The 27,449-nt window shown below is 47.7% G+C and overlaps 2 protein-coding genes across 2 annotated transcripts; one reads left to right on the top strand and one right to left on the bottom strand.

Moving 5' to 3' along the window:
* Window positions 1-985: 985 nt before the first annotated feature.
* On the top strand, window positions 986-11,269 carry LOC128470025 (protein-arginine deiminase type-1-like). The gene is made up of 16 exons (XM_053451855.1): window positions 986-1,183; window positions 4,184-4,364; window positions 4,510-4,582; window positions 4,712-4,773; window positions 4,983-5,100; window positions 5,358-5,483; window positions 5,873-6,036; window positions 6,123-6,214; window positions 6,787-6,898; window positions 7,030-7,137; window positions 7,561-7,715; window positions 8,707-8,848; window positions 9,038-9,146; window positions 9,258-9,322; window positions 9,517-9,642; window positions 10,586-11,269. The coding sequence occupies exons 1-16, from the start codon at window positions 1,101-1,103 to the stop codon at window positions 10,817-10,819; spliced, it is 1,950 nt and encodes a 649-aa protein (XP_053307830.1). The 5' UTR covers window positions 986-1,100; the 3' UTR covers window positions 10,820-11,269.
* Window positions 11,270-13,206: 1,937 nt separating this feature from the next.
* Window positions 13,207-18,416, bottom strand: RCC2 (regulator of chromosome condensation 2). Its single transcript, XM_053452015.1, has 13 exons — window positions 18,090-18,416; window positions 17,372-17,601; window positions 16,368-16,461; window positions 16,123-16,266; window positions 15,566-15,697; window positions 15,397-15,485; window positions 15,209-15,323; window positions 14,864-15,030; window positions 14,362-14,542; window positions 14,184-14,289; window positions 13,971-14,043; window positions 13,629-13,706; window positions 13,207-13,545 (listed from the first exon to the last, which is right to left on the bottom strand). The coding sequence occupies exons 2-13, from the start codon at window positions 17,597-17,599 to the stop codon at window positions 13,441-13,443; spliced, it is 1,512 nt and encodes a 503-aa protein (XP_053307990.1). The 5' UTR covers window positions 17,600-17,601; window positions 18,090-18,416; the 3' UTR covers window positions 13,207-13,440.
* Window positions 18,417-27,449: the final 9,033 nt, after the last annotated feature.

Below are 27,449 nucleotides of genomic sequence, written 5' to 3'. Positions count from 1 at the left end.
ATGTGTCTGGTATGAAAACTGCTGGAAATTAAGAATATGTATAATAAGCAGTCAGAAATAATTAACGTCTTCCCGCCGGCTGACAAATTACCCGGCTGCGGCAGGGCGATTGGGTCCAAACAGGAGGCTTGACCTGTGCCCATGAGCCCGTCAGTTTGGAGGGTCTCCCTGGGGTCTCTGGTGTAACGGGAATATAAGATGACACAATAAGAGAGGTGACGGGGGTCACCCTTGTCTGTGTCACCAGCTTTCGGCTTAGATTGAAAAGCGGGATTCGGAATTATTTTTTCACCAATAAATTCTTAAACCAGCGTCACTTTATTATGACGGGGAAACACCAGATATCTGAAACGGCTCTATATGAACCAGAAAACTACCCCACATGGTCAGTTTGGCCAGGGATGCCACCAAGCTGGCACCAGTATCCAATTGGGCAAGTAAAGCACAAACACCAGCAAAAAAAAACATTTTACATACAGCAAAACGCAACAAGGAAACTAATACATTTTTACTTAATAGACACGTTTATTATTGAGAAAAAACGTGCTGATTTGTTTTTAAATTCTGAATTTATTTTTACATTTGGTTTTGCTTTTTTTCTAATTTCACCCCAGGGCTTTTTACTGCCTGTAATGTCAGGAATGCGGCTATTAATCAGATCCCTTTTTAATTTCAGATAACATGACAGCTAAAGAAGCATTCATTAAACAATAGAAAAACGTTCTAAAAATCTATATTTAAAAGAAAAAAAATCCCCCCAACAAAAAAATCCGAAAGACAAGAAAGAGCTGAGCAGTTAAAAAACACATATGTGTGTAAACTGCGTGGATTAATGGAAAGCGGCGTTCTTGTGATGACGGGTCCACGTTAACTCTCACCTGCCAGGTGAGTTTTTTACATTTTTAAGGTTTAGCTCCACCCCTTCGGGAGGGGCTTCTTTCATACATCTTAAGGCAGAATATTTCTGCTGTTAGTATATGTGACACGGCGTCGGGGGCTGCTGACGGCTGACAGCTGATTACTGATAAGGAAGACTGGACGTTGCCTGTTTGTTTGCGAGTTCATTTCAGAAGAAGGCAGAAGACGCTTAACACTCAGCCATGTCTCAGGTTGTGCTTTCCAGCCGGCGTCCCACCTATGGGGTCTGCGTGGTGGGAAATGACACGGATCTGGACATCTACAGGTAAGTTCAGGATGCTATGCGGTATACCACAATTTCATGATATGTGTAATGATTTCATTCCTGTACCCGGATTTCATTACACATAGTGCATGTACCACAAATTCATCATATGTATTATTTTTTTCATATGTGTAATGATTTCTCTAATTTACCTCGATTTCATTACACATACCACAAATTAATGTAATTACTTATACCCCAAATTCATTATGCAGACCATGTATTCATTCTGCGTACCATGTATTCATTCCGCGTACCATGTATTAATTCCACGTACCATGTATTCATTCCGCGTACCATGTATTCATTCCGCGTACCATGTATTCATTCCGCGTACCATGAATTCATTCCGCGTACCATGTATTCATTCCACGTACCATGTATTCATTCCGCGTACCATGTATTCATTCCGCGTACCATGTATTCATTCCGCGTACCATGTATTCATTCCGCGTACCATGTATTCATTCCACGTACCATGTATTCATTCCGCGTACCGTGTATTCATTCCACGTACCATGTATTCATTCCACGTACCATGTATTCATGTCGCGTACCATGTATTCATTCCGCGTACCATGTATTCATTCCGCGTACCATGTATTCATTCCGCGTACCATGTATTCATGTCGCGTACCATGTATTCATGTCGCGTACCATGTATTCATTACTTATACCATGTATTCATTCCGCGTACCATGTATTCATGTCGCGTACCATGTATTCATTACTTATACCATGTATTCATTCCGCGTACCATGTATTCATTCCGCGTACCATGTATTCATTCCACGTACCATGTATTCATTACTTATACCATGTATTCATTCCGCGTACCGTGTATTCATTCCGCGTACCATGTAATTATTCCGCGTACCATGTATTCGTTCCGTGTACCACTATTCCATTGCATGCATCATGTATTCATGGCATGTGCCATTATCTGTGGGCAGACAGGGTAACCAGGCCCCGAACCAACAGGAAAAAGCTCGTTTATGGCTGAAAAAAATGTAAAATAACATATTTAGTAAAATAACCCTGCTATGCGTGTTTAACCCGTTATATTAATAATATTTTTAGGATGTTATAACTAACAATGTTTTATTTTCCCCACTAGATTGTAAGCTCCCAAGCCAAGCCCTCTTGGTTCTTGTTTTGTCAGACTGTTTGAACGTAGGGAATCGTTGGTGCTATTTACATAAAATATAATCATTTTTCGAGTGGCGGACCCACATTGAATTGGAGGAAATTTCCCCCCGTTTGGGAGCCGCGTTAGTTTACAAACTCTGACGATAACAAGAATGTCAGAAACTCGATGAAGTAAATCCTGCTCTTTGTATTCGCTAAGTAAATATTTTTAAGATGACACAATCAGCCTTATCAGTCTTGCTGATTCATACCTGCCAAGAGTCATGGGTCCACCCCTGGTCCCGGAGGTCTTAAACTGGTGGCTTTATTTAAATAGTTAATTCTGTAGAGACACAAACCTTAATCAGTCGTTGGTCGTGTCTTAGATTCAGGAGCCGTATGTCTATCTCATGCATGTTTAATACCCTGACTGTATTACCCTCTACCACGTCTGCTGGGAGGCTGCTCCACTTATCTACCACCTTCTCTGTAATTTAAATAGAGTCTAATGAAAATAAATCAGAGGTGTGGCCGCCATCTCAATGGCTTCTTGTGCTTAGTAGGGAAAGAGAGGTCCGAGCCCGTGTACCTCACGCTATTAATATGTTACACATTGTCACACGGGTCAGGTTCCTTCGTTTATTCCATAATTTGGGATGAAGATAGATCCCCGGATGCCCTAAACCTGAAAGCCGCCCCTGGAGGACTCGCACTCCCAGTATCCAGGAGTCAATCCGATACTTTGAGTCATTTGCAAAACCCGCGATTCTGGGCACCACCTGCGCCGGGCGACGGCGTCATCAGGGTGCCGCTAATTGCCGGGGACCATGAGAGCGCAGAGTGCGTTGTCCTCACTTCTAAGGCTGCGGCGAGGTTCTAATTTATATGATAATAGAGGTAACGATGTTTCATAAGATGTTGCCGCCGAATGTATAATTAGCAGATTAGTATAATGAATGATCTCCTACGGTTTGGTTTTTGGATCTGGTCTCCGGAGCTCGCAGGAAGCGCCATTACTTGGGTTACTGCGGTCTCCGGTCCTTCATGAGTTCATTTTATCCAGTGAACGGAACTCTTATAAACAGATACAAATTCAGCAGCCAGAGGCAGGCGATCCGGGTGTCGGAGAAGAGGTATTGGAGACAGAAGGTTCCGGAGACTCCAGAGAAGAGACAACCCAAAGGCTAAAACATGGCCTGAGAACCCGGATCTCGTCGCCGATACGGATTAAACTGATTAGGATTTATTTTAACCTACGGGGAGGATTTTTAATTAGCAGTCCGGGGCAAACCTCCTCTCTATTCTCTAGGTCATAGAGATAGGGCGAGAACACGCCTGAGCCTGAACACGGCTCGTCCAACCGGTTCTCTATACCCAGTAGCTGGGGGTCAAACCTAGATACCTGCTACTGACACGTAAGTCACGTTTACAAGTTCGAAACATCATCCCTATCACTACAAGGCAATACTTCTTTCACGGGGTTCTGATTTTGGTAATGTATGGACACCACGCAGAGATTAAAATACGAGACGTATAAGAGTGAGCAGTCACTTTATCTTCCTGTCCTCAGGATCGGCCTCATCATTATTCTTCCTCCCTATTGAGTCATCTCTCGCTCTGTGGTTGCTGGTTGTGATTGATTGGTTCAGGCAGCCTTTATGATGAGAGGAGAAAGATCCGCATTTATCCCTTTGGATTCCAGCGGGTGCAGAGAAATGCGTTGGCCATCGCCCTGATCCTCGCGGTGTTAAAGTTACTCTGTTCAAAGTGTATGGTTTTATGGGACACATAAAGTTTTATTGTCCTAAATCTCCATTGGCCGAGAGAACGTGCCATGTGCTTGTCGTGCATCAAATATGGCGTGTGTTTCAGGTCTGTTCCTTCCGGGGCCGACTCATTCAATGTCTGCGGCACCAGTTCCATAGACGTTACCATCGTCTACAATCCGGACAAGGTGGAGGTTCCACAATCGGGAGGCAACTGGCCCTTAAACAAAGGGGTGAAAGTCATGCTGTCCTGTACTCGCCCCAGCAAAGAGATGAATGACAGCAAGGTGAGCGTGCACTCAGGCGAAGGGCCGTTAATGGCGCATGCTCTTTAATGTCCACCAATGGCACAGCAGATTATTTTAAAGTACAGCGATTAGGATTTACGTTTCATTAACGGCTCAAGTAATTGTAATTATAACATATTTCTAGGTAAAAGTCACGTATTATGGTCAAAAAGGAAAGTCTTTGCTGGGCAGCTCCTTGGCGTATTTGACCTGCGTTGGTGAGTAGCGATCCCTGACACGTAATGCAGCCCGTGGTGCAGCCATCACTCCCAAAACCGAGACTCGGGACGGTTCTGGATTGCGGGACACGGAACCCTAATCTGTGGTCTCTTTCTTTGGATCTGTAGATGTGTCTCTGAACGCAGACGTGCATCGCACCGGGGCCGTGACGGTGGGGGAGAAGGACAAGGTATACCCGGAACGCGTCTTCTACATCGTAGGAACGTGAATGTTTAGAGCTTTATTTGTCACCCTCGTCGTGTTTATAGAGAGCTGTGCAAACAAACTCTGCGGTCTCCGCCGACGCGTGCCGAAGGCCGGATCCAACCAAACTTAGATATTCGCGCCATCGCTGGGCAGCAGCTTTGTTTTACCCCCTGGTAAACTTTGATGTTTCAGGGATCGTGGACTTGGGGTCCTAACGGAAAGGGAGCCATTCTACTGGTGAATTGTGACCGCGACAAAGAAGGCTCGGGTTACACTGACAGCGAGGACGCGGGTCTGCCTAATGCCGCAGGTACGGAAATCGGAAACGTAGGCGTCCCTGCATGAGAATAGTTCTATGGCTTACGTCCCGGGGGAGCGCAGAACAAGCAGCAGCGTGGTGTGTTCTAGTTCATATACAGGACATTTTAATGGGGTGAAATGGTTAAAAGGTCATCGCTTTTAAACGATCGCAGAAACCTTAAAGTTACTGGAAAAGCAGCGAACGTTGATAAAAATGTGAAACCCAATAGACCGCGGTGATCCGATCTAACCTGCTTTATCGCTCAGATATCAAGGACATGTCGCAGATGGTCCTGGTGGCAGAAGGTCCAGAGGAATTCTTCGACGGTCATCAAATCAACCTCCACATTGAGAGACCTGACTCGAATAAATTAAGGGTGTTTTGCAAAGGGAGTAAGTGTTTGTAGGAGGCAGACCGGCAGACCTGTGCAGGGTGCAGCTCTTACCCCACAAGAATCCTCTACAGGTTTAATGGTCTCTCCCCCCCCCCACAACAGCTTGTCCACAGACCGGCCAAAGACATCAAAGGATGGCATAGCTCTTATTTGGGGCTGTTTATGGGCTCGTGTAAAGTAATACAGGGTAGATGTAACAATGTAGCATTGCACTTAACGCAGGACTCCGTGCGATACAGTTACCTGTCTTCTTCTTGGTATCTGCACCATCTGAGGTGTGTGGGCACAGCTAACGGGGTCAGGGCTACAAATCACATCTGGGGTGTAATGCTGATTATTAAGGGGTCTGGGGCAGCTTTAAACTACAATAATCTGTGTCTCTTTTAGAGTCCACGTACATACATGTCTTAGGAGGAGGGAAACTCTCATACAAGGTGGAACGACGCCATAGGGACGAAATACTTTTCTACGTGGAGGGTCTGCAGTTCCCAGACGCCACGTTTTCTGGCCTTGTCTCTGTCAATCTATCCTTACAGGAGACAGTATCTGGGGTAAGTGGTGGCCAGATGGAGATTTCAGAGGGGCAGAGTGAGTTTCGATGAAAAGGGATCTCATTCTGGTCTGTTACTCCATATAGATGGAAATCTTTACGGAGAAGTTGGCTTTCAGAATAGCCCCGTGGATAATGACGCCCAACACCCTAAAGCCCCTGGAGGTTTATGTGTGCAGGTAATTGTTTTCCCACTGCCTCTTTATTGCTACAATCCTGAAGATTTCAGACACAATGGTGTCCCTCGCAGCACAGAGGTTGTTTCAGAGACATCCTGATACTCAAACCCACATCTAGGGACTGACGTAGGGTCAACTGGTGAATGGGTAGATCCCCAGAGTCTCTCGGGGCTATAAATGTACACTCTTTGGCTCTCTCTCGAGTCGAAGTTGTCCTTTTATTTGAAAAAAATATAACAATCTTTCAGGACCTTAGAGATCTGCTTTCTTGGTAAGAAATCAGTGATACCTCAGGATCTCTAGGGTAGAAGGGAACATTCTCAGGGTAAAACCACAGATCCCCAATGCCCTGGAGGTAAACATGAAGGTTCTTGGGGTCACCAGGTTTAAAAGATGGCGCAACTTGACGCACCGTGTTATCTAATGATTTAGGATTTTCCATCGGCGTCCTTTGACAGTGGAGGTTATGGAATAATGTTCTGCTTGAGCACAGGTGACACAGTTGAGGTGACGCACCTTGCGTCCGCTGTCTACGCCACTGAATGCATCTCACACTTGTCTCTCTTCTGCAGTACTTTTGATAACCAGAACTTTGTGAAGCAGATTAAAGAATTAACCAGAAAAGCGAGATGTGATCTGAACATCATCCCTGAGCTGAAAAACCGAGGGGATCGCTGGATCCAGGTGAAGACGGCTGAAAAGTTCTAAGCTAAATTTTCCATTTCTATAGCTTTTAATGCAGTCTGGCGGCAAAGGATTTGTTTTATTAAAGTTGATGAAGTTTGTGACGCTCACTGGTGTCCTCTGCCCTACAGGATGAGATGGAGTTGGGGTACACGGAGGCTCCACACAAGCGATTCCCTGTGGTTTTTGACTCACCGAGGAATCGAGAACTCCAAGATTTTCCTTTCAAAGACCTCCTGGTACGTTACTCAGCAAGAGGAAGCATCTGAGCGGAAACACGGACCCTCCATAAAATATATATATATTCCCGCATTCTCTGCAAACCCATAAAACCAGTTACCCAGGAAAAGTTATGTTACTGAGGTTAAAACATCTTGATGGGAGGTTGGACCGGCCAATGAGGTTTTAAGTCTTTAAAAAAAGAAAACGGCATATCAGGGGTCAGCTGGGGTCTTTATAAAAATCTGATCAGGTCTTCAAACTTTGCCCCCAAATCACCTTCCATCTCATCCTGAAATCGTTGCACCCCGGTTGGCCGTGGGGTGTCTCGTTGGCCCTCGATAACTGGAGTTCCACGTCTTTGTTACACTGAGCTGAAGGAGAACGAGCGATGCATCCCGGCAGGTTTTTGGGCCGTAATTTGAATTTCTTACTTTCGTCAGGGTCCTGATTTTGGATATGTGACCAAGGAACCGGAGAACAGCGGTGAGATAAACAGCTTGGATTCCTTTGGGAACCTTGAAGTGAGTCCACCGGTGACCGTGAACAGAAAGGAGTACCCGCTGGGAAGGATCCTGATCGGGAGCGGCCTGCCGGAGTAAGCCTTCGCACACGGAGATGTCTCAGTATATATATATATATATCTCTAAGTATTACATTGATTAATAAGTAGAAACACAATCACCGCTAACATAACATGTACTGTCACCCTTCATAATCCCCTAATCCAGGATCAGGCTCCATAATCCCAGGGCCCAAAACCCTCTAATCCTAAATCATTCGCCCCAGTCCTTGCTCCTTAACGCCTGCTTGATAACAGTACGTCCTTATCTTATTGTTTATTGCATCTATAAATCGCGACCGTTTGCTCGTTTATCTGGGAGGAGGCGGATAATTAGCACCCAGACGAGGAACTTTATGCCCTAAATAATTTTCTAAATGCACCCCTCAGAAATAAAATAGGGAGCCACGTGGAGTGTTTTATATACGCGTAATAATCAGAAATCACATTTATTGGGAGGTATAAAATTTTATTTGAAAACCACGTTATTAATAGACAGCATCCTCCCCACGAACCTCGTAACAACTCCACAGATCCAACTATAACGAGGCGCGACCCAACTAATTATATATTTCCATATCACTTAATAACATATGATTATTCAGAATTACACATCTGCCTGTTTAAAATACTACCATGAATGGCTGGTAGAAGCCTATAAAGGTCAGAAGGGATAGAGGTGAGAAGTTGAAGACCATTATTGACTTGATAATAAGGCTCCATTTTCACTCTTTCATCCCACTAACAAAACTCCATTTGGAAACATCAGGATGTGCAGGGAGATCCGGAATCCGCCGCCTAAAACAATGTGTAGAATGGCCCATAAGCCCGCAAACCTAGAAGCTTTGTTGCCTATCTAGCCCGGTTTGCGCATGCACGCTGTTCTGATAGGGAGCTTTTTAACACAATGTTCGAGCCAGCCTGCTGTGGATGGTACCAGACACTCTAAGTCTAACGGAGTGGACTCTGGGGAGTGTGACATGGGCGATGGACTCACTAAGCTGGCTGTTCTTCCTATTCTTTGCAGTTTGAACATAAAAATGAATAAAGTGGTGCGAGATTTCCTGGCCGCGCAGATGGTTCAGGCCCCTGTGGAGCTTTATTCTTATTGGCTGACCGTGGGTCACATTGACGAATTCATGAGTTTCGTTCCGGCACCTGATCAGAAGGTAGAGCGTGATCGTGGGTGTGAGATGGCTGGACACGAGTTGAACCCCTTTCCTCTGGTGCATTAACCCCTCTATATCCGTTGGCCTTCCAGACGTCGGCCGCTAGAAGCACATTCCATAAAAATACACGAGAAGGGGGTTGGGAGCCAGTGCTGGTAAAGATGGCTTCATTTCTGTCGCTTGTTTCAGGGGTTCCGGCTGCTGCTGGCCAGTCCTCGCGCATGTCTGGCGCTCTTCAGAGAGAAGCAGCAGGATGGGCATGGAGACGCGGTCATGTTTGAGGGTAAGAACAATGGAGGCGTCCTGGGCACTTGCTATGAAAGAAAAGCGTGTGTTTGCTCCCACTGGACGGCTCCATGATATTTGTTTCCCTTCACATTATCAGGGTTACAAACTAACAGACATACAGGGTATCCCACCATCGACGACATTCTGTCCGACGACAGCTTGAAAATGGCGTCCGAGAGCACCCAGGTCAGTAAGAGGCTCCGGAAAGGTAAATCTTCAATAAGGAGAGAATCGCACAAAGCGCTCTTAACAAACTCCCTATTTAGATACATTTTAACTAAAACACGTACATTGAGGTTCTGTCCAGTGACCCCAAATAACCCCACGCGATGTCATCACGTTCAATAACCTAATTCTCGCATTTCCTCTCGATAATACAGCACAGTATCGACCTGAACAGGAAGATTTTAAAGAAGGAACTCGGGCTGACAGAATCCGATATCATCGACATCCCGATACTTTACACAGAAGAGTGGGGCACGGCGGACGCCTTCTTCCCGAACATGGTGAGAATAAAACGCGAAGGCCAGCGAGGACTGCGCGTCCCTCCTACTTTACTCATTTCTAGAACACGCAGCTTTTTTCACCCTCGGTTTTCACGCCAGGTCTCTTTTCAGCCATATTGCAGGTTGTTATAAGGTTTGGATTTATATTCCTGGTGCACCTAGACAAACGTGCCACAGTCACAGGGGGTCCATAGAAATACCCCGGCTCTTCCTCCAGACCAGGGGTACTTAAAGCCTGCTCCAGGAACCACAAGATGTGCGAAGGAGAAAGCCACAAGCCTTTCAAAAGACAGAAAGAGGGGAATAGGAAGTTCATTTTTCTTGCCAAGAGGTTTAGGCTTTTCTTTATGAAATTGCGGCTGTTATTACATATTTCTGGTGACTGATGAGGCAAAGTAGGGACGGGTTTCTTCGCTTCGCTAGAATATTAAAGCTGGTGCCACTGAGAACAAAGCAGATGGCTTAGGGTTCTTCAGGGGTTATCAACCACAAACGAGAGGATATTGTACCCTCACTGGATCCCCTGTGGATGGTGAGATCCCTGCTCCATTGGCAATGCGTTCCAGCCTATGACATCATATATTAAGACATGGCATAGCAGAGAACGGTGCCCAATGTCAGTGGATTCACAGATCTGATATTCCCCTGCAAGTAGATGACCAGTTGACTAGAGTTCCACTCCAAGAAGGTAAAGGAAGATGGAAGGGATCCAGGGATTGCTTTCAGGCACAAAGTTTTTTTCCATGGGCATTAAAACACCTTTTTGCCCTACTATCTAGTCACTAGACTGGGTACTAGAGGTTGGACGCGGTCCAGTTCCCTTCTATCGCAGCCATCAATGTGTCTCGTCTTTATCAATAAAGCCTGAATGAATTTTAGTTAAAAGCCCTCTGTGCACCCAGATCAGAGACCTTCCAGACATGTTCTTTCTTTCTTTTCCAAGGTAAACATGCTGGTTCTGGGGAATTACCTCGGAATCCCTAAGCCGTTCGGACCGGTAATCGATGGGAAATGTTGCTTGGAGGAGCGGGCCCGCTCTCTGCTGGAACCTCTAGGGTTGAAGTGCGTCTTCATCGACGACTATGAATCTTATCACCTGAACTTGGGAGAAGTTCACTGTGGAACCAACGTGCTGAGGAAGCAGTTCCCTGCGAAGTGGTGGGAATGTAGCCCCTAACGCACAGATGCTTGGCCTTTAACGGAAGGCTAAGGCTCCGAAATGCACTATTTGCCAGCATGCCGCAGAAAGCCATCTCCATACGCGATCCGGCAGCCAACAACCCGTAACGCGGCCGGAGGGCAGAATCTCCCCGCGGAAACCATAAAAAGCCATTCTGGGGCAAAGCTCGGCAAGTGCTTTCCCAACGGAAGGGACAGTCACTTACAATTAAATAAAATGTAATGCCGGTGCAGTCACTACGGCAACCAATGGAATGGCCCTGCTGGCTGCTCCAGTCTTTACTTCTTTGCACCAAAGTCGATGAGCCGCTTTATTTTATTGTGTAAAACTAATTCTAGATGCTGTGAAACTTGAAGAATATGAACATCTGTGATCACAATAAGAATGTTTGCAGTATTCTGACATTGTTAATGTATACTGACCGTCTGTAAATGCTGTGAAGCGAAACACTCAGCGTGTTTGGGGTTAATCATACAAACGACTGCCATTAATGTATCGCGCGCACTACATCACGCCAACCACACAAGCGGCGTCCCCCCACTGACACACACAATGATTGGCACAGCATATTAACCTCTTAGCGTCAGTAGTTAAAATAATTTTTCTGACCTTCAGTGGTTTCGCAGAGCTGGAAAACGAGACAAAATAGTTTCACAACGTCCCAGAGACCCCCGAACAACGTTCTACAAAGAGATGCCGGCGCATGTAGATACCGAAGGTCTCCATCGCCTCCTGCTGGAGAAACGAGTCATTCGGCGCACGAGGCTCATCCACGCATAGATCCTGCTACCCCAGATATGTTCATTTTTATATATAATGAAATACCGATACTTATTTGGTTCATTTGTAACATTTGCCATAGAAAGATACATTTTGTTTCAGTTAACTTTAGCCCCAAGTCTCTTAAGAGTTGCAGTTTCGGGGGCCGGATGCACCCGGTTGGCCGAACAAGCTGTATATACAAATTTAGAATGAAGGAGCAGTTAAGGGTATTCACTAAAGTCGCGATGTAGAGGAGACGGTACTCAATCCTCTAAACTCGCTCGGGAGACACAGCCCAGCGAGCAGCTGCGAAGGAAAGTCGACTGAGCGTTTGCCCAATTTTAGGTCCAGTCCCAATCATTTTGTTGAGTTGGAACCCATTCTCGGCTCGATAGTTTACAAGCCACACACTAGCCACTGAATTGGTCAGAAATCTGGCTGAGTGGATAATCAATCCCTCTGTATCTGATGAGACAAGTTGGCCTCAGCTTATATCTGTAACTGCGGTCCTCCTGCCCCCCGTGCCTCTTCCCTATAGTATGATGGAGACCGGGGCGCGATTATACCTCCCCATTACATTTTTCAGATTTACATTGTTTCATAGATTTCTAACCCCTAAGAGACCACCCGGACTTTAGCGCCCAAGCATCAACCACGACGCTCTCAACCCAATACCAGCAAAAACCCACCACAACATACCCGCGGAAAACCAAGACGTAACGTTTAACCCGCAGCACGACGAGAAGAAACGCCCTTCTCCAGACAGCCGCGGGATAATACCCCGGAACACAGAGAGCCGAGAGCTTTTACACAAAGACGTCTTTTATTCAAACGATGAGAAATATAAAAACTCATAACTGATACAACTGTGACCCATGAACCCTGTAAACCTCGTGCTCGGATTCTAGATCGCCGCGGGAAGACATCGTCGTGGTGGAATTTCATTGCCCCGGCCGTGGGGTAAAAACACAGCAGAGGGGCATTTAGCACCCTTACATCAGGGCTGACCGATTGCAAGCGTTGGACTTCAGCTCCCACGATGCCCAAGTTACTTGGCTTTTGTGAGAGTCGGAGTCCAGCAGTTGATTAAGTGACTGGTGTCCATTTTATAAAAAAAACAAAACATTTTTTGTTCTGATAGGATCAGTAACGTTATCTCTCTAGCGTTCCCCTCCCCATTTCTAACACAACCTAAAAAATAAGACATAAACCGGGACGCCCGAGTAGCGACTCTCCAGCTCATACTCAGCCGACAGCCAACGAAAAGACAGCGAGGCCCCCTGAATCTAAAGCAAAAAACAACATTTAACGGCTATTAACAAACTAACTGGAATGGGAGGAAAGGCACCGAAGTGATGCTCTGCTGGAACGGAAGTCCTCACACTCATTGACAAGGCACCGGTTCTGTACAAACTGAGAAAGGTCTGGAGCATCGCAGCGAGAAGCCACCGACAGCATTCCCCGTGGGGATCGTTCACATGGCAGCCAAGATAACCACGTGGGGATAGAAGGTACCGGATGATCCAGAACCACCTCCAACTGGTCTCATCAAACTTGCTTTCTTTCCCCACCTTGATCGTCTCCATAAAAAACGAAACCCCAAAAAGTATTTTAAATCTGAATTTTTCTTCTAGCAAAAAAAAGTGGGAAAGAGAACATGGAGAAGGAATGTAAGAATGAGAAGAGTCCTGGTACCCTTGGCCAGATACAGCTGCCTTTATACTTCCAGTGCTGGAGATGCCTGCCGAGCAGTGGTAGGTAGCACTGAGAAGATCAGTAGGGGTGAGAGAGGAGTGGTTGTAGTATTGCTGCCCCTCTCAGGGTAAGTGGGGTGGGGGTGGGGGGGTTGTTCAGCATCACACGGTACGAGGATTGTACTCCGGGAGCTTTTTCAGCTTCTCTGTGTCTTGCTCCGTTTCATCCCGGGCAACCACCAGAGTATGAGAGTAACCCATGGCCACCTAAAAGACAACACCCCGGCGGTTAGTCAAATGCCAGCGGCCGACGTGATGCTGGCCAGCGAAGCCCGTGCCGATCTCCTTACCTGCTCCGAGTAAATCCCGTCCAGAGTCTTCACTTCCTGAGCAGTGGTGGACGACTTGGCTTTGTTGTCACCGTATCCCTGGTGGAAGAGGAATTGGGTTCTAAGTTTCGATATCAAATGTTTCGAGTCAAAATGTACAAAGAGAATGTTTTCTGGAGCTTCTATAAACCACTAGTGAAAAGCGGCAATTCTGCCTTTCCCCAACACATCGAGAATCAAGATCGCGCCGCTATACACGTTGGCTTTCTAATACACATATAAGGCATACACGGAAGGGAGAAACCACAAACGTCTCAGCCTCGGTTCTCCAGGTACAATGTCAGGATAAAAGTCCTCCCTTACCAGCTCTCCGTATGTTGGGGAGGGTCCGTAGCTGATTGTGCTTTCATCCGCTGCCACAATAATACTGCTCTTTCTAAACAGAAAAAAATACAAACAATATAATAAATGGTTTGTAAGTCAGCGAGCCGCTCTCTGGAGCCGACAGCCGGAGAAGGGGCGGGAGGAAGACATCGTCTACAGCAGGAGAGGGACTAGAGAGCCTTGAATACTAACCCACAGGCCAAGCTTCTGACTTTCCAGCCGCACAGGTCCTGCACAGATTTGGGGTACATAGTGGAATCACGAGAGGTATTTGTCGCTCCCCAGAAAAACAGGCCACCTGCAGACAAACACGGAGTGAGCGAAGAGTCCCTTCACAAACACGCGAGGTTACATCCTCGGCGGCACTCACCCATCTCGCTGACGGCAAAGGAGCAGGTGGATCCGGCGTAGATCTGGGAGGCACCCCGGCCCGGGTAGTCGAAGAGTTTGACCAGCCGCGGCACCATCTCGTCCTTTTGTTCTGTATGTCCCAGCCGGCCGTATCCACCGAATCCCCAGGAGAAGACGCGTTTCTGGGAGTCCAGCACCAGCTAAGAAAACAAGCTGCTGACCACGGAGCAGAACGCAAGGCGACGCAGGCGCAGAGACGGCGACAAACATCTGCCGGACAGGCTCTCGCTCGCCGAAGGGTTAAATCACCGGGAGTCAGGAAACGAGCCGTTCTTCCCTTTACATCAGCTAGAGGGCAGCACACCACGGGGCAGGAGCTACACTAACTACCCCAGGCTGTGCAAGAATCTCCTGTAACATAACGTCCGGGCTCTCGCATTTCTGCCATCACCCAGGGGGCTTCCGCAGCGCATCTCCCGGTGGAAAGGAGTTTCATCTGACGAGTCGCCCCGTTTGCTTACCGTGTGATTGATGCCACAAGCGATATCCCGCACGACCACGTTGGTAACCGGCAGAACTTGCCCATCCTTGGTTTTTTCTATAAATATAGCGATTCGGCGGGCGATCAGCTCGCAGTCGTACTCTATGCGCTGGGCTCTGGCGATATATTTGCCGTCGGAGTTGTGACCTGTACAGGGTGGAGGGAGAAAGACATGAAAAGAGAGCGGAAGCAGAAAGTCCGCTCACCCTTGCCATGTCACCAAGCGGCTTGCCGTGCATTTTCCACAGGGCATCTTCTCCGACTCATCCGCTAAGCACGAGTCTAACGCTTACGATATCCCATAACCAATCGGTGCGGCTCGTACCCAGCTGTCCGTACTCCGGGCACCCGAAGGAATACACGTTCCCCTTGCAATCCACGATCATGCTGAACTCGGCTCCGCAGGCGACCTTGGTGATGGGCTGCCCGTTATACAGGATCTGCGGAGAAGCCAAACGTTTAACGGGAAAGAAATCCACAGCGAGATAGAGCCAAGGGCTGGGCGGCGATTACCTGCGCGGGGCTCGGCATGGCGTCTGTTTTGTTCCCAAGCCCAAGCTGACCCATTTTGTTTTCTCCGAAGGCGTAGACCGATCCGGTCTCTGAAACAGAAAGGGACTGCTAAGCAGAGACCGAGGGGCCGCGTGCGGCCGGAGGAACCGCAGAGAGACCCCCGCTTTACCTGTAAGTGCCAGCGTGTGGTTACGGCCGCAGGCCGCGCTCACAAACACCTCTCCTTTCAGACTCTCGATGGGTTTTGGGGCGTCCACACGCTTGATGTCACCGTGTCCAAGCTGTCCCTTCTCGTTACGGCCTAAAAAACAGACAGAATGCAACCACTGAACGTTTCTGCTCGGACACAATGAGGGACCGGTGCCACGATGGGCTGATTACCATCATCACAGAGACACCGAGCCCTGCGAGAAGACTCCCAATCGCCTGTTCCTTCCATGAAACCAGTTTAACGCCGCAGGAAGGTGGACCGATAGATTAAAATGGCGCACACATCCTGATCAGAAACGTGGTCCACGATGGTTTCTGGAATAATATCTCGTTGCTTGTCTACAGACTCCTCCTGCCATCACGTTACTGACGCCTTTTAGCGGGCAACCCTCGGGGACTCAGTGGTCCCGACCTGTTTGCCCACAGGGACCACTGAAGTACGCAGGCCGAGCGCCAGCCACAAAGCACTCATCAGCAGCCGCTATTTGCCCCTAGCAGCCTTTTGGGCTCACGTACCCCAGCTCCAGAGCCCGCCCTCGGTGGTAATGAGGAGACTGTGAGCAGCGCATGGTCCGGAAGCCACCGTTCGGACCTGTATCCCAGACAGGCAGCCATATCTGTGGGGACCCCAAAGGTTCTGTCCCAGGTTCCGGTAGGCGGCTGTAGGAGAGAAGAAATGGCACGCGGTACATTAACGGTTAATCCCGAGGAGCTCCGTACCCCTATACGATGCGCAGAGCCGGCCGCCCCGCGTAACGTACCTTGTTGTTTGGGAACTTCTTTACGTCCAATCAAGTCCCAGTTAGTGGCTCCAAAAATCAGAAGTTGGCCCTTCGCTTTGGAGCCTTCAAGTTTCTAATACGAGACGAAATCAGTCAGTAAACAAGTCTACTCTTAGCCGGTTATATATAATTATATATAGTGTTATCAGGAATAATGTGTTATTGGTGCATATATTGCAAATAATCCATTTACATATTAAATATTATTTGTTCTTTTATATAACACCATCATATTCCCTAGCGCTGTACAATGGGTATAGAGAGTAAAGGATTTGGATAGAGATATATAGTAGAGAAAGTGTAATGGGGGGGGGTTATCCATCTACAGCATTGGAATATATATAGGGTAATGGTGTGTGTATGTATGTATGTATGTATGTATATATATATATATACACACACATTGGTGTGAGATATATATATATATAGTTAATGGAGGCGTATGTACTGTATTGGGATATCTAGGGTAATAAGGAGGTGTATATATAGTACTGGGATATATTAGGGTAGTGAGGGGTGTATATATAGTACTGGGATACATATAGGGTAATGGTGTGTGTGTATGCATATATGGTAAGAAGATATATAGAGTAATGAACATTAAAATATATATATAGTATCGGGATATATAGGGTAATGGGGGTGTATATATATATAGTATTGGGATATATAGGATAATGGGGGTATATATATATATATATATAGTATTGGGATATATAGGGTAATGGGTATGTGTAACACATAGATATATATATATCTATAGGTTAATGAGGGTTGTACACACACACACACATATATATATACTTAGTAATAGGGGTGTATATATAGTATTGGGATATATACACCGATATATATAGATTAAGGGGTGTAAATAGTATTGGGATAAATAGGGTCATGGGGGGATGTATATATAGTATTGGGATATATATCTATATAGTGTATTCATTAATGGGAATTGTATAGGAGATCCGGAAGCCGCTCACAATCCTCTCTTTGCTGATCTCCGGTTCGGTGACGATGACTCCGGGCCCGGGGCTCCTGGCTCCCGCCTTCCCGGGGCCCCTCTTGCTGTTGGGGGCACCGTCGGAACCCGGGCTGCCGTCCAGCTCGTCCTCGTCGCTGCTGTACTCGTGCCGGTCCCGCTTCCGGGCCGAGGCTTTCCTGCGGGCAGCAGGCCGCGGGGCCCCGTCCGTCACCTTCTTCCTCGGCATCTCTGCGGGGGAGAGAGCGGCGTAAGCCAGGGGGCCACGGAGTGGGGTGAGAGAGGGAGTGGGGTGAGAGAGGGAGTGGGGTGAGAGAGGGAGTGGGGTGAGAGAGGGCCCGGGCCACACCAGAGTCGGGAACCCCCGGGGAAAGCCCCTGTGCCCTGACAAAGGAAATACCCCAATATACCCCTCCGCTGCCCCCATTAAAGCTTCACCTACCCCAGATAACCATCTTCCTGATAGCCCCCAATATCTGGCCCCCGCCGGAGACGCGCTGAGCCCCTATATCTGCCCCGCGATACCCCGTCCCCTCCGCGAAACTCCCCGGACAGGACTTCTCACCAGGCTGCCCATGGTAGGGGCAAAAAGCGATCTGCAGCAGCCCAGACCCGTCTACCAAGTACCACAAGAGAGCAGGCAGCGACCCCCTTCCCCCAGGCTCTTTGTCCCCGGCTTCTGCCCCCCTCCCGAATGATAAATGCTCCCAGTCCGGTACCTTCTGGCTGATGGAGTGATTTGCCCCGATGCCCCAGCGGAGGGTAGATTCCGGCCCTTTGTCAGGCTGGTCGGGAACAATAGGCTGAGTGTCTCCGGCAGCACGTGGATCCGCCTCACTTCCCTTCACTCCCCCTCCGGCCCGCCGGCTCTTTAAAGCCCTTTCTGTGCAGCTGGACCCCCCACGGTCACTGTGGGCACCCTCCTGGCACTGAAAGGGTTCCGGGCCCTGTCGGTCCGTCCTGCCCTCCCAGATCTCCGTTCAGACGTACAGACAGACACACAGGAGCCGGCACTCAATACAAACACAAACACATGGAGGGGCAGGAGCGGGGAGGGCCCGGGGCAGGGGGGGAGCGCCGCCTGCTGGAGGGAGGACTCACCCTGCTGGGCGGGGACAGGTACATGATATAGTGTTACTGAGGGGAGGGGGTACATTATATAGTGTTACTGAGGGGAGGGGGGCATTATATAGTGTCACTGAGGGGAGGGGGACATTATATAGTGTCACTGAGGGGAGGGGTACATGATATAATGATACTGAGGGGAGGGGTACATTATATAGTGTTACTGAGGGGGGGCATTATATAGTGTTACTGAGGGGAAGGGGTACATTATATAGTGTTACTGAGGGGAAGGGGTACATTATATAGTGTTACGGAGGGGAGGGGGTCATTATATAGTGTTACTGAGGGGAGGGGTACATGATATAATGTTACTGAGGGGAGGGGTACATTATATAGTGTTACTGAGGGGAGGGGTACATTATATAGTGTTACTGAGGGGAGGGGGCATTATATAGTGTTACTGAGGGGAGGGGGTACATTATATAGTGTTACTGAGGGGAGGGGTACATTATATAGTGTTACTGAGGGGAGGGGTACATTATATAGTGTTACTGAGGGGAGGGGTACATTATATAGTGTTACTGAGGGGAGGGGTACATTATATAGTGTTACTGAGGGGAGAGGTACGTTATATAGTGTTACTGAGCGGGAGGGGGTACATTATATAGTGTTACTGAGGAAGGGGGCATTATATGTACTGTACCACCATCAGTGTTTGGCTCAATGTATAGTGATGGGAGTTATGCTGTACCACCGTCAGTGACTGGCTCAATGTATAGTGATAGGAGTTATGCTGTACCACCGTCAGTATCTGGCTCAGTGTATATTGATGGGAGTTATGTTGTACCATGGTCAGTATCTGGCTCAGTGTATAGTGATGGGTGTTATGTTGTACCACCATCAGTATCTGGCTCAGTGTATAGTGATGGGAGTTATGCTGTACCACCGTCAGTATCTGGCTCAGTGTATAGTGATGGGAGTTATGTTATACCACCGTCAATGCCTGGCTCAGTGTATAGAGATGGGAGTTTTGCTGTACCACCGTCAGTGTCTGTCTCAGTGTATAGTGATAGGAGTTATGTTGTACCACCATCAGTATCTGGCTCAGTGTATAGTGATGGGAGTTATGTTGTACCATGGTCAGTGTCTGACTCAGTATATAGTGAATATGATTAAAGCTTTGATCAGTTTGCAGCTATTGAGGCTCGGAGGAGGAGGATGAGACTCCGTTTACCTGCACAATAGACTGAGTGGTCCGTTCGGATTTGTGTTTTTGGGGTTTTGTTATCTGTTTAGAAAATGTTATTTATTTAAACTTATTTCATTTATTAAATATTTTTTTAATTTTAAAGTGTGTGGGGATGCCACATATGTGATCCGTGGGACGTCGCCCCCTCCATGTTTTCCGCAAGACGTCGACCCCTTCGTGCTTTTTGTTGGCCGTGGCCCCCTCCGTGCTTTCCGTGGGACTGAGACACCTGTGTTTATTTGTAGGGGATGTTAATCGTTTACCTTTCCTTCCCCGCAGCAAATTCCACAGAGTGAAGCTGGAGCTTCGGAGCTTCGACTCCGTGGTTAACCCTGTGTGTGCCGGAGTCAGACAAAGAAAGGGTTAAGCCGTGACTGCAGTGAGGTGAGGACACGTTACATTTTAGTGTTTCACGAGTATAAATAACACGTCTCAGGATCATGGTGGGCAGAGCTGGGCTCATTACCTTGTTAGGGGCCAATGACTGGTAACTGCCAGCGTTTGCCCCTGGGGGGTGGGGGCGATGCGGGTATTCCTGCCCCCCTCACTTGGTGAAAGCCCCCGGGCATCCTGTACAGGTGGGGGATGTGGGGCGTATGTGACAGGGCGCGGTGCCACGATTGTGATTCAATGTGACCAAACCCGTGTTTATTTCAGGCGTGTAACATTCTGCCTCCTCGGTCAGGCGTGTTCGACCGCGTGCCCCCCCCGGGCAGAAACATCACATGGAATGGGGTTCGCTCACCCCCCCCCGCAGACCCCATAATACCCGCAATAATCTGTCCGACCCCCGGTGCCTGATCATTAAAAAAGTCCCGGAGCACGGATTTCTGGACCCGCGTTTTTTGGTGTTTTCTGGCGTTTTGATCTTTTCTTGTGATGTCGTCTTCTGCCTGGATGAAGGCCGAGCCCCGGCGACCGTCTCCGAAATAAGTTCAGGAAAGGGTTAATGCGTCAGGTGTGAGGCGGCGGCGGGGCCGTGGGCTGCTGCCTGTACTTGTTCGCATACATGAGGAGTTAAACAGGTTCGATGTGTGTGTCATGTATGTTATGGGCTCCCCGGGTTACTTAACACTCTGCTTCATGGCGCGTTTCTAGAAACACCCGGGACAGACAGGAGCCTCTGCTGACCACCGGACCACAACGCTGACCACCGGACCACGGCTCTGACCATTCCCTGCGGAGCTGACTACCGGACCACGGCGCTGACCGTTCCCTGCGGAGCTGACCACCGGACCGCGGCGCTGACCATTCCCTGCAAAACTGACCACCGGACCACAGCGCTGACCACCGGACCACAGCGCTGACCTTCCCTGCGGAGCTGACCGTTCCGGACCACATCGCTGACCGTTCCCTGGAGCCGTCGGTGGCACGCGGTGAGTGAGGCTGCTGGCCGGAGGGGCAGTTCTGTGTGTTTAGATGGACAGTTATGTTCTGTTCACATTCTGCCCCCCGTGGCTTCAAAGAGGGGGCAATCATTCAGCCCGGAACAAGTGAAGGGGAGGAACAGGACGGGCTCAGTGGGAGAGAGGGGCGAGACACAAAAGGGAAAGAAACACTCTCTATGAAGAGCAACTTTGTTGCCAAGTTTGGAAAGTGGAGCAATCGCCATAGCAACCATGGAATACTGTTGCCAGTGACTTTTACCCCGGGGGGCTGCGCAGGCGCGACGTGACGGTGGGTGGTTGGTACCCATTGGGAAAGCGCATTCTAGAACGTCAGGATTTGTGTATTCGGTGAATAATATCTTTCGTTATTCGGTGAGATCGTCGGGAAGCCACAGCAGTCTCTCTGTCAGCTGCTCACAGGATGCATGTTTGCAGATGCGTTTGACTGAATGAAATGCATGTTAACTGTTGCAGTGCCGGCAGAGACTGAGCAGCGTTGTTAACCCCATGCTGGCTCTGGTATAGTCTGGGGGTCGAGGGGGTTTTGGGGGAGGGGTTTGCCTGTGACCACTGTGGTCCTTGGCTGGATACTGACAGCTCTTAGCTCCGTGTGCCCCCGTGGGGTGGGAAGCTGGGCTCTGTGATTGGCTGCCCGGGATGCTGTGTGCTCGGGGGACGCTGACGGCTTCTATTGATCAGTCTGGGAGCGGAGGAGGCTGCTGGAGCCGGGGAACGGAGGCGCTGCTCGCTCCGGGGGCCCGGGATTTACAGGCTGCTCGCTCCGGGGGCCCGGGATTTACAGGCTGCTCGCTCCGGGGGCCCGGGATTTACAGGCTGCTCGCGCCGGAGACCCTGTAAGATGCCCCCACTCTGTGTCTCGACAACAAAGACCTTCGTGTAAAGTGGGTGAGTGACCCTCAGTGTCGGCCCCCAGGCTGCTGCTTCCTCCCTACCCCCAGCTTGTTCCACCCCCTTACTCACTAACCACCCCACCCTGCAATGGGTGACAAAAGAAGAGGGCTTTGTAACCGTAGTAACCAGAGTCCCAAAACAAGGCCGCCTCAGCCCAAACCCTGCACAAAGGGCTGTGACCCCCCCTCGACACCTGCAGGGATTCCCTGCTCACATCCACGTGTGGGGGGCTCGCAGGACACAGAAGTCTCTGGGAAGAGGACCTCGAGGCGGCTGTATTTATCCTGGCGGTGCCTTTACACGCAGCATCCCTCCGGCACACGGGACCCACACACCTTACCGTGTCAGGTTACATGCTCCCCACATCCTCAAAGTAAACACACATTCCCATCGCCTAAAAGGGTGAAAAATAAATAACCCCTTCTCTGTTACAATGCTACGGGGGTGCTTTAACCGTTTCAGTGCCGCTGTATGGGGTCTGCCAGGTGATGGGGGCACCGGGGAACTTCCCTTTAAAGCCGGATACAGAGTCCCCTCCTCTCCTGGCACCAAGGGGCATTCCCTGGGGGGCATTAAGTTACAAACAGAGCCTTAACAGGGGGGTGGAAATTGTAATGTCACTGCGTTAACCTCTTAAATGCTGCAGGAGACATTTTCAGCCCGTCTCCAGATTACAGCAAAGTTTTTTCACCCCGATAGTTTTACGGAGGCCGGCACGTGTGGGGTTAATTCGCCGGATAAATTGTCCCATCCAGAAACCCGTCTAAAATAGCCTCCCGAGTCACAAACGCTCGGGTTACATGACTTTACTGGGAGCCCCGCGAGGCGATTCTTCCTCCGGGAGGTGAGTCTTATTCCACCGGGTCTCTCCGGATTATTACTTGGATTGTGAGCTCTGCAGACCAGAAAGTACTTTGTATTCATATAGATTACTTACAATAGTTACTACATGTATATTAGTTACAATAATTACTACATGCATGTTAGTTACAATAGTTATTACATATAGATTACTTACAATAGTTACTACATGTATATTAGTTACAATAATTACTACATGCATGTTAGTTACAATAGTTATTACATATAGATTACTTACAATAGTTACTACATGTATATTAGTTACAATAGTTACTACATTTATATTAGTTATAATAGTTACAATAGTTATTACATATATATTAGTTACAATAGTTACTACATTTATATTAGTTATAATAGTTACAATAGTTATTACATATATATTAGTTACAATAGTTACTATATTTATATTAGTTACAATAGTTATTACATGTATATTAGTTACAATAGTTACTATATTTATATTAGTTACAATAGTTATTACATGTATATCAGTTACAATAGTTATTACATGTATATCAGTTACAATAGTTACTACATGTATATTAGTTACAATAGTTATTACATGTATATTAGTTACAATAGTTATTACATGTATATTAGTTACAATAGTTACTATATTTATATTAGTTACAATAGTTACTATATTTATATTAGTTACAATAGTTATTACATGTATACCAGTTACAATAGTTATTACATAAATAGTTACAATAGTTACTACATATATATTAGTTACAATAGTTACTACATATATATTAGTTACAATAGTTATTACATGTATATTAGTTACAATAGTTACTATATTTATATTAGTTACAATAGTTATTACAGATATATATTAGTTACAATAGTTATTACATGTATATTAGTTACAATAGTTACTATACTTATATTAGTTACAATAGTTATTACAGATATATATTAGTTACAATAGTTATTACAGATATATATTAGTTACAATAGTTATTACATGTATACCAGTTACAATAGTTACTATTCTTATATTAGTTACAATAGTTATTACATGTATACCAGTTACAATAGTTACTATACTTATATTAGTTACAATAGTTACTATACTTATATTAGTTACAATAGTTACTACACTTATATTAGTTACAATAGTTATTACATGTATACCAGTTACAATAGTTATTACATGTATATTAGTTACAATAGTTATTAAATGTATATCAGTTACAATAGTTATTACATATATATTACTTACAATAGTTACTATACTTATATTAGTTACAATAGTTATTACATATATATTACTTACAATAGTTACTATACTTATATTAGTTACAATAGTTATTACATATATATTACTTACAATAGTTACTATACTTATATTAGTTACAATAGTTATTACATATATATTAGTTATAATAATTACTACATATATATTAGTTACAATAGTTACTACGTATATTATTATTACGTATTCATATGCTTTACTGTGGAGCATTACACAACATGATGAAGTTTTACTTTACTAAGAGGGTAGTAGATAATTGGAGTAGCCTCCCGACAGAAGTGGTAGAGGGTAATATAGTGAGCATAGTAAACATGTATGGGATAGACATACGGCTCCTGAATCTAAGACTAGACCAACAACTGATTAAGGTTTGAGTCTTTACAGCAGGGGAAACGGGGGCGACTAGACGGGGGGCCGATGGGGGCCGATCTGCCGGCAGGGTCTGGGTTTCTGTGCTGTGATGGAGTTGCTCTTTCTGGCACTGGAAGGCTGGCTGAGCGGAGGAGGTCCGGCCGTGGGAAATGCTGATTGATGTGACTACCTGTCGCCCCCCCCCCTTGCAGCAGCTGTCCTAATGTTCTGCGTTAGATAAGAGCGCTAAACAAACAGTCTTTTGTGTTTAAACGCAGCGCCCGCCACCTCTTCCGCTGCAGGTAGGTGACTTTCCCGATCAGCAGGCGTTTTGCATGCCTGTGTAGAACACGTAAATTACCCTTCCGAGGTCACAGTGATGTCAGAAAGAAAAAAATTAACACTTTTAATGCCAAAAAGAGTGTGCCATGAAGTTTCTTCTTATAAAGGGTTAATGGCATCTGAAGAAGACCCGAGCGATCCCATCCTAAACTCACCATGTACCCCAAAGCCCTGCACACGTCTCAGCACACGTCTCGACATACGTGTAAACCTGTAACACGTGCCAGGAGAACATGACCTCGGGTCAGTCCAGCATTTAACTAGTTAACAGGCCCTCCCTGCAGAAAAACCAGCCGTTATTGTTAGGTGTGTTGGGGACGCATGCTGAGACTAAAGCAGACACATGGCTGTATGACCCAACGCTGAGACTAAAGCAGACACATAGCTGTATGACCCTACACTGAGACTAAAGCAGACACGTGGCTGTATGACCCTACGCTGAGACTAAAGCAGACACGTGGCTGTATGACCCTACGCTGAGACTAAAGCAGACACGTGGCTGTATGACCCAACGCTGAGACTAAAGCAGACACATAGCTGTATGACCCTACACTGAGACTAAAGCAGACACGTGGCTGTATGACCCTACGCTGAGACTAAAGCAGACACGTGGCTGTATGACCCTACGCTGAGACTAAAGCAGACACGTGGCTTTATGACCCAACACTGAGACTAAAGCAGACACGTGGCTGTATGACCCAACACTGAGACTAAAGCAGACACGTAGCTGTATGACCCTATGCTGAGACTAAAGCAGACACGTGGCTGTATGACCCTACGCTGAGACTAAAGCAGACACGTGGCTGTATGACCAAACGCTGAGACTAAAGCAGACACGTAGCTGTATGACCCTATGCTGAGACTAAAGCAGACTGACCAATACTTTACATAAAGATATCTTCTATAAGTCCTACAAGAGATGGAAAATCTCCCACAATTCTCAGCTTAGAGGTCACATGACAGGCAGCAGCCAATCAGAGCAGAAGCTGCAGCCTGCCCTGCCCATGAGGTTGCAGGTGCTGGAAGATTGTATTGGTTGTAGGGCCCCATGGAGCGGAGCGGCTCTGGGGTATGTATTAATAATACGTTAGGAGGCACGTGGAAGGTTTGGGGCCCTTGTATCATTGTGTTTGGAAGCAGGGGCCCCTTCACCGGTATGCAGGGGTTTTTGGGGCCGGATAATGATAACAGGGCAGAGGCTCGGCCGACATGTTCCGTCAATAAAGCCTGTTAGTTTATGATACTGGTTAGTCACACGCTAACATAATGGCATGTACTGGGATAACTGGAATGTCCACACGTGACGAAATAACACACTGAGGCAGATACAGACGTGACGGGTAATTCTGTTGTTTCAGGACATTTTACAGAATGACGAACCGGGCGAAGCAGGAAAATATACCCCGGCTCGTATATATTACCGTGACGACGGGACGCTGAATCTGTGTACAGGTGTGTCGGGGGTATTCCGTGCAGGAGAATTGCCCCACAAACTAATTTGGAGATTTTGGTGGTTATTGGGCGGAATGCGCTGATTCGGGGTATGTTCTCTGTTGGACGGTCTCCCGGTTCCCGGTGAAAGTTACACCCGGGTAACTGGTTTTGTGGCCCCGTGGTGGCCCCCGGCGGGTTATTATTAGGCGGGGTGTCTGCTGGATGACGATGCGGGGAAAATAAACACCTCGGCTCCGGGATCTGCGGACTGCTTTATTACTTTGTTGCAGGAAACAGGCTCCTGACTCCAGGCTGGTCACACCTAGCCACAGGCAGGGGCAGGAAGCCAGGGGCAGGAAGCCGGGGGGGGGTAGGCAGGGGCAGGCAGCGCCTCAGGTAGGGAGAGAGTTGCTTAGCTCCTGTCGATGTGTTTCAGGCTGAAGCTCTGGAAAGATGGAGGCTGCAGGGAGCTCCCGGTTTCACTTCCAGCCAGTAGGTACGGTAACAGCAAAGCTCTCTAATGTCCCCCCAATAACATCCCCACGCTCCCCCCCAGCACCCTGAGTGTCCCCCGCAATGAGTGTGCTGTGTCGGTACCCCGGTGAGTGTGTCCCCTGTGTCAGTACCCCGGCGGCGAGTGTGCCCCCCCCCCGTGTCAGTACCCGGCGGTGAGTGTGCCCCTCTGTGTCAGTACCTTTCAGTGAGTGTGCCCCTCTGTGTAAGTACCTTTCAGTGAGTGTGCCCCCTGTGTCAGTACCCCGGCGGTGAGTGTGCCCCCCTGTGCGTGTGTGATGTGCTCAGTGCTGTGTGTGTGATGTGCTCGGTGCTGTGCGTGTGTGATGTGCTCAGTGCTTTGCGTGTATGATGTGCTCGGTGCTGTGTGTGCGTGTGATGTGCTCGGTGCTGTGTGCGTGTGATGTGCTCGGTGCTGTGTGCGTGTGATGTGTTCAGTGCTGTGTGCGTGTGATGTGCTCGGTGCTGTGTGTGTGTGATTTGCTCGGTGCTGGCTGCTTAACCTTATACCATGTGTGAGAAGCCTGCCTTTCATTGTGAGAACCCTCTTGTATTATTTGCCCCTGAGACTGGTGGTTCCCTAGTGTTACCCCCAACATGTTTTATTCCGTGTGAATCGGACACGCCAGCTCTGGAGTATCCGGCGTGTGGGAGGAGACAGGAGACACGGAGTACATGTTTAATGTGATAGAAGCAGGGA

This window comes from Spea bombifrons, chromosome 12 (assembly GCF_027358695.1).
Source record: "Spea bombifrons isolate aSpeBom1 chromosome 12, aSpeBom1.2.pri, whole genome shotgun sequence".
Classification (NCBI taxonomy): domain Eukaryota; kingdom Metazoa; phylum Chordata; class Amphibia; order Anura; family Pelobatidae; genus Spea; species Spea bombifrons.
Note: the sequence above shows the minus strand (reverse complement) of the source record. Positions and strands in the feature narration are given on the sequence as shown.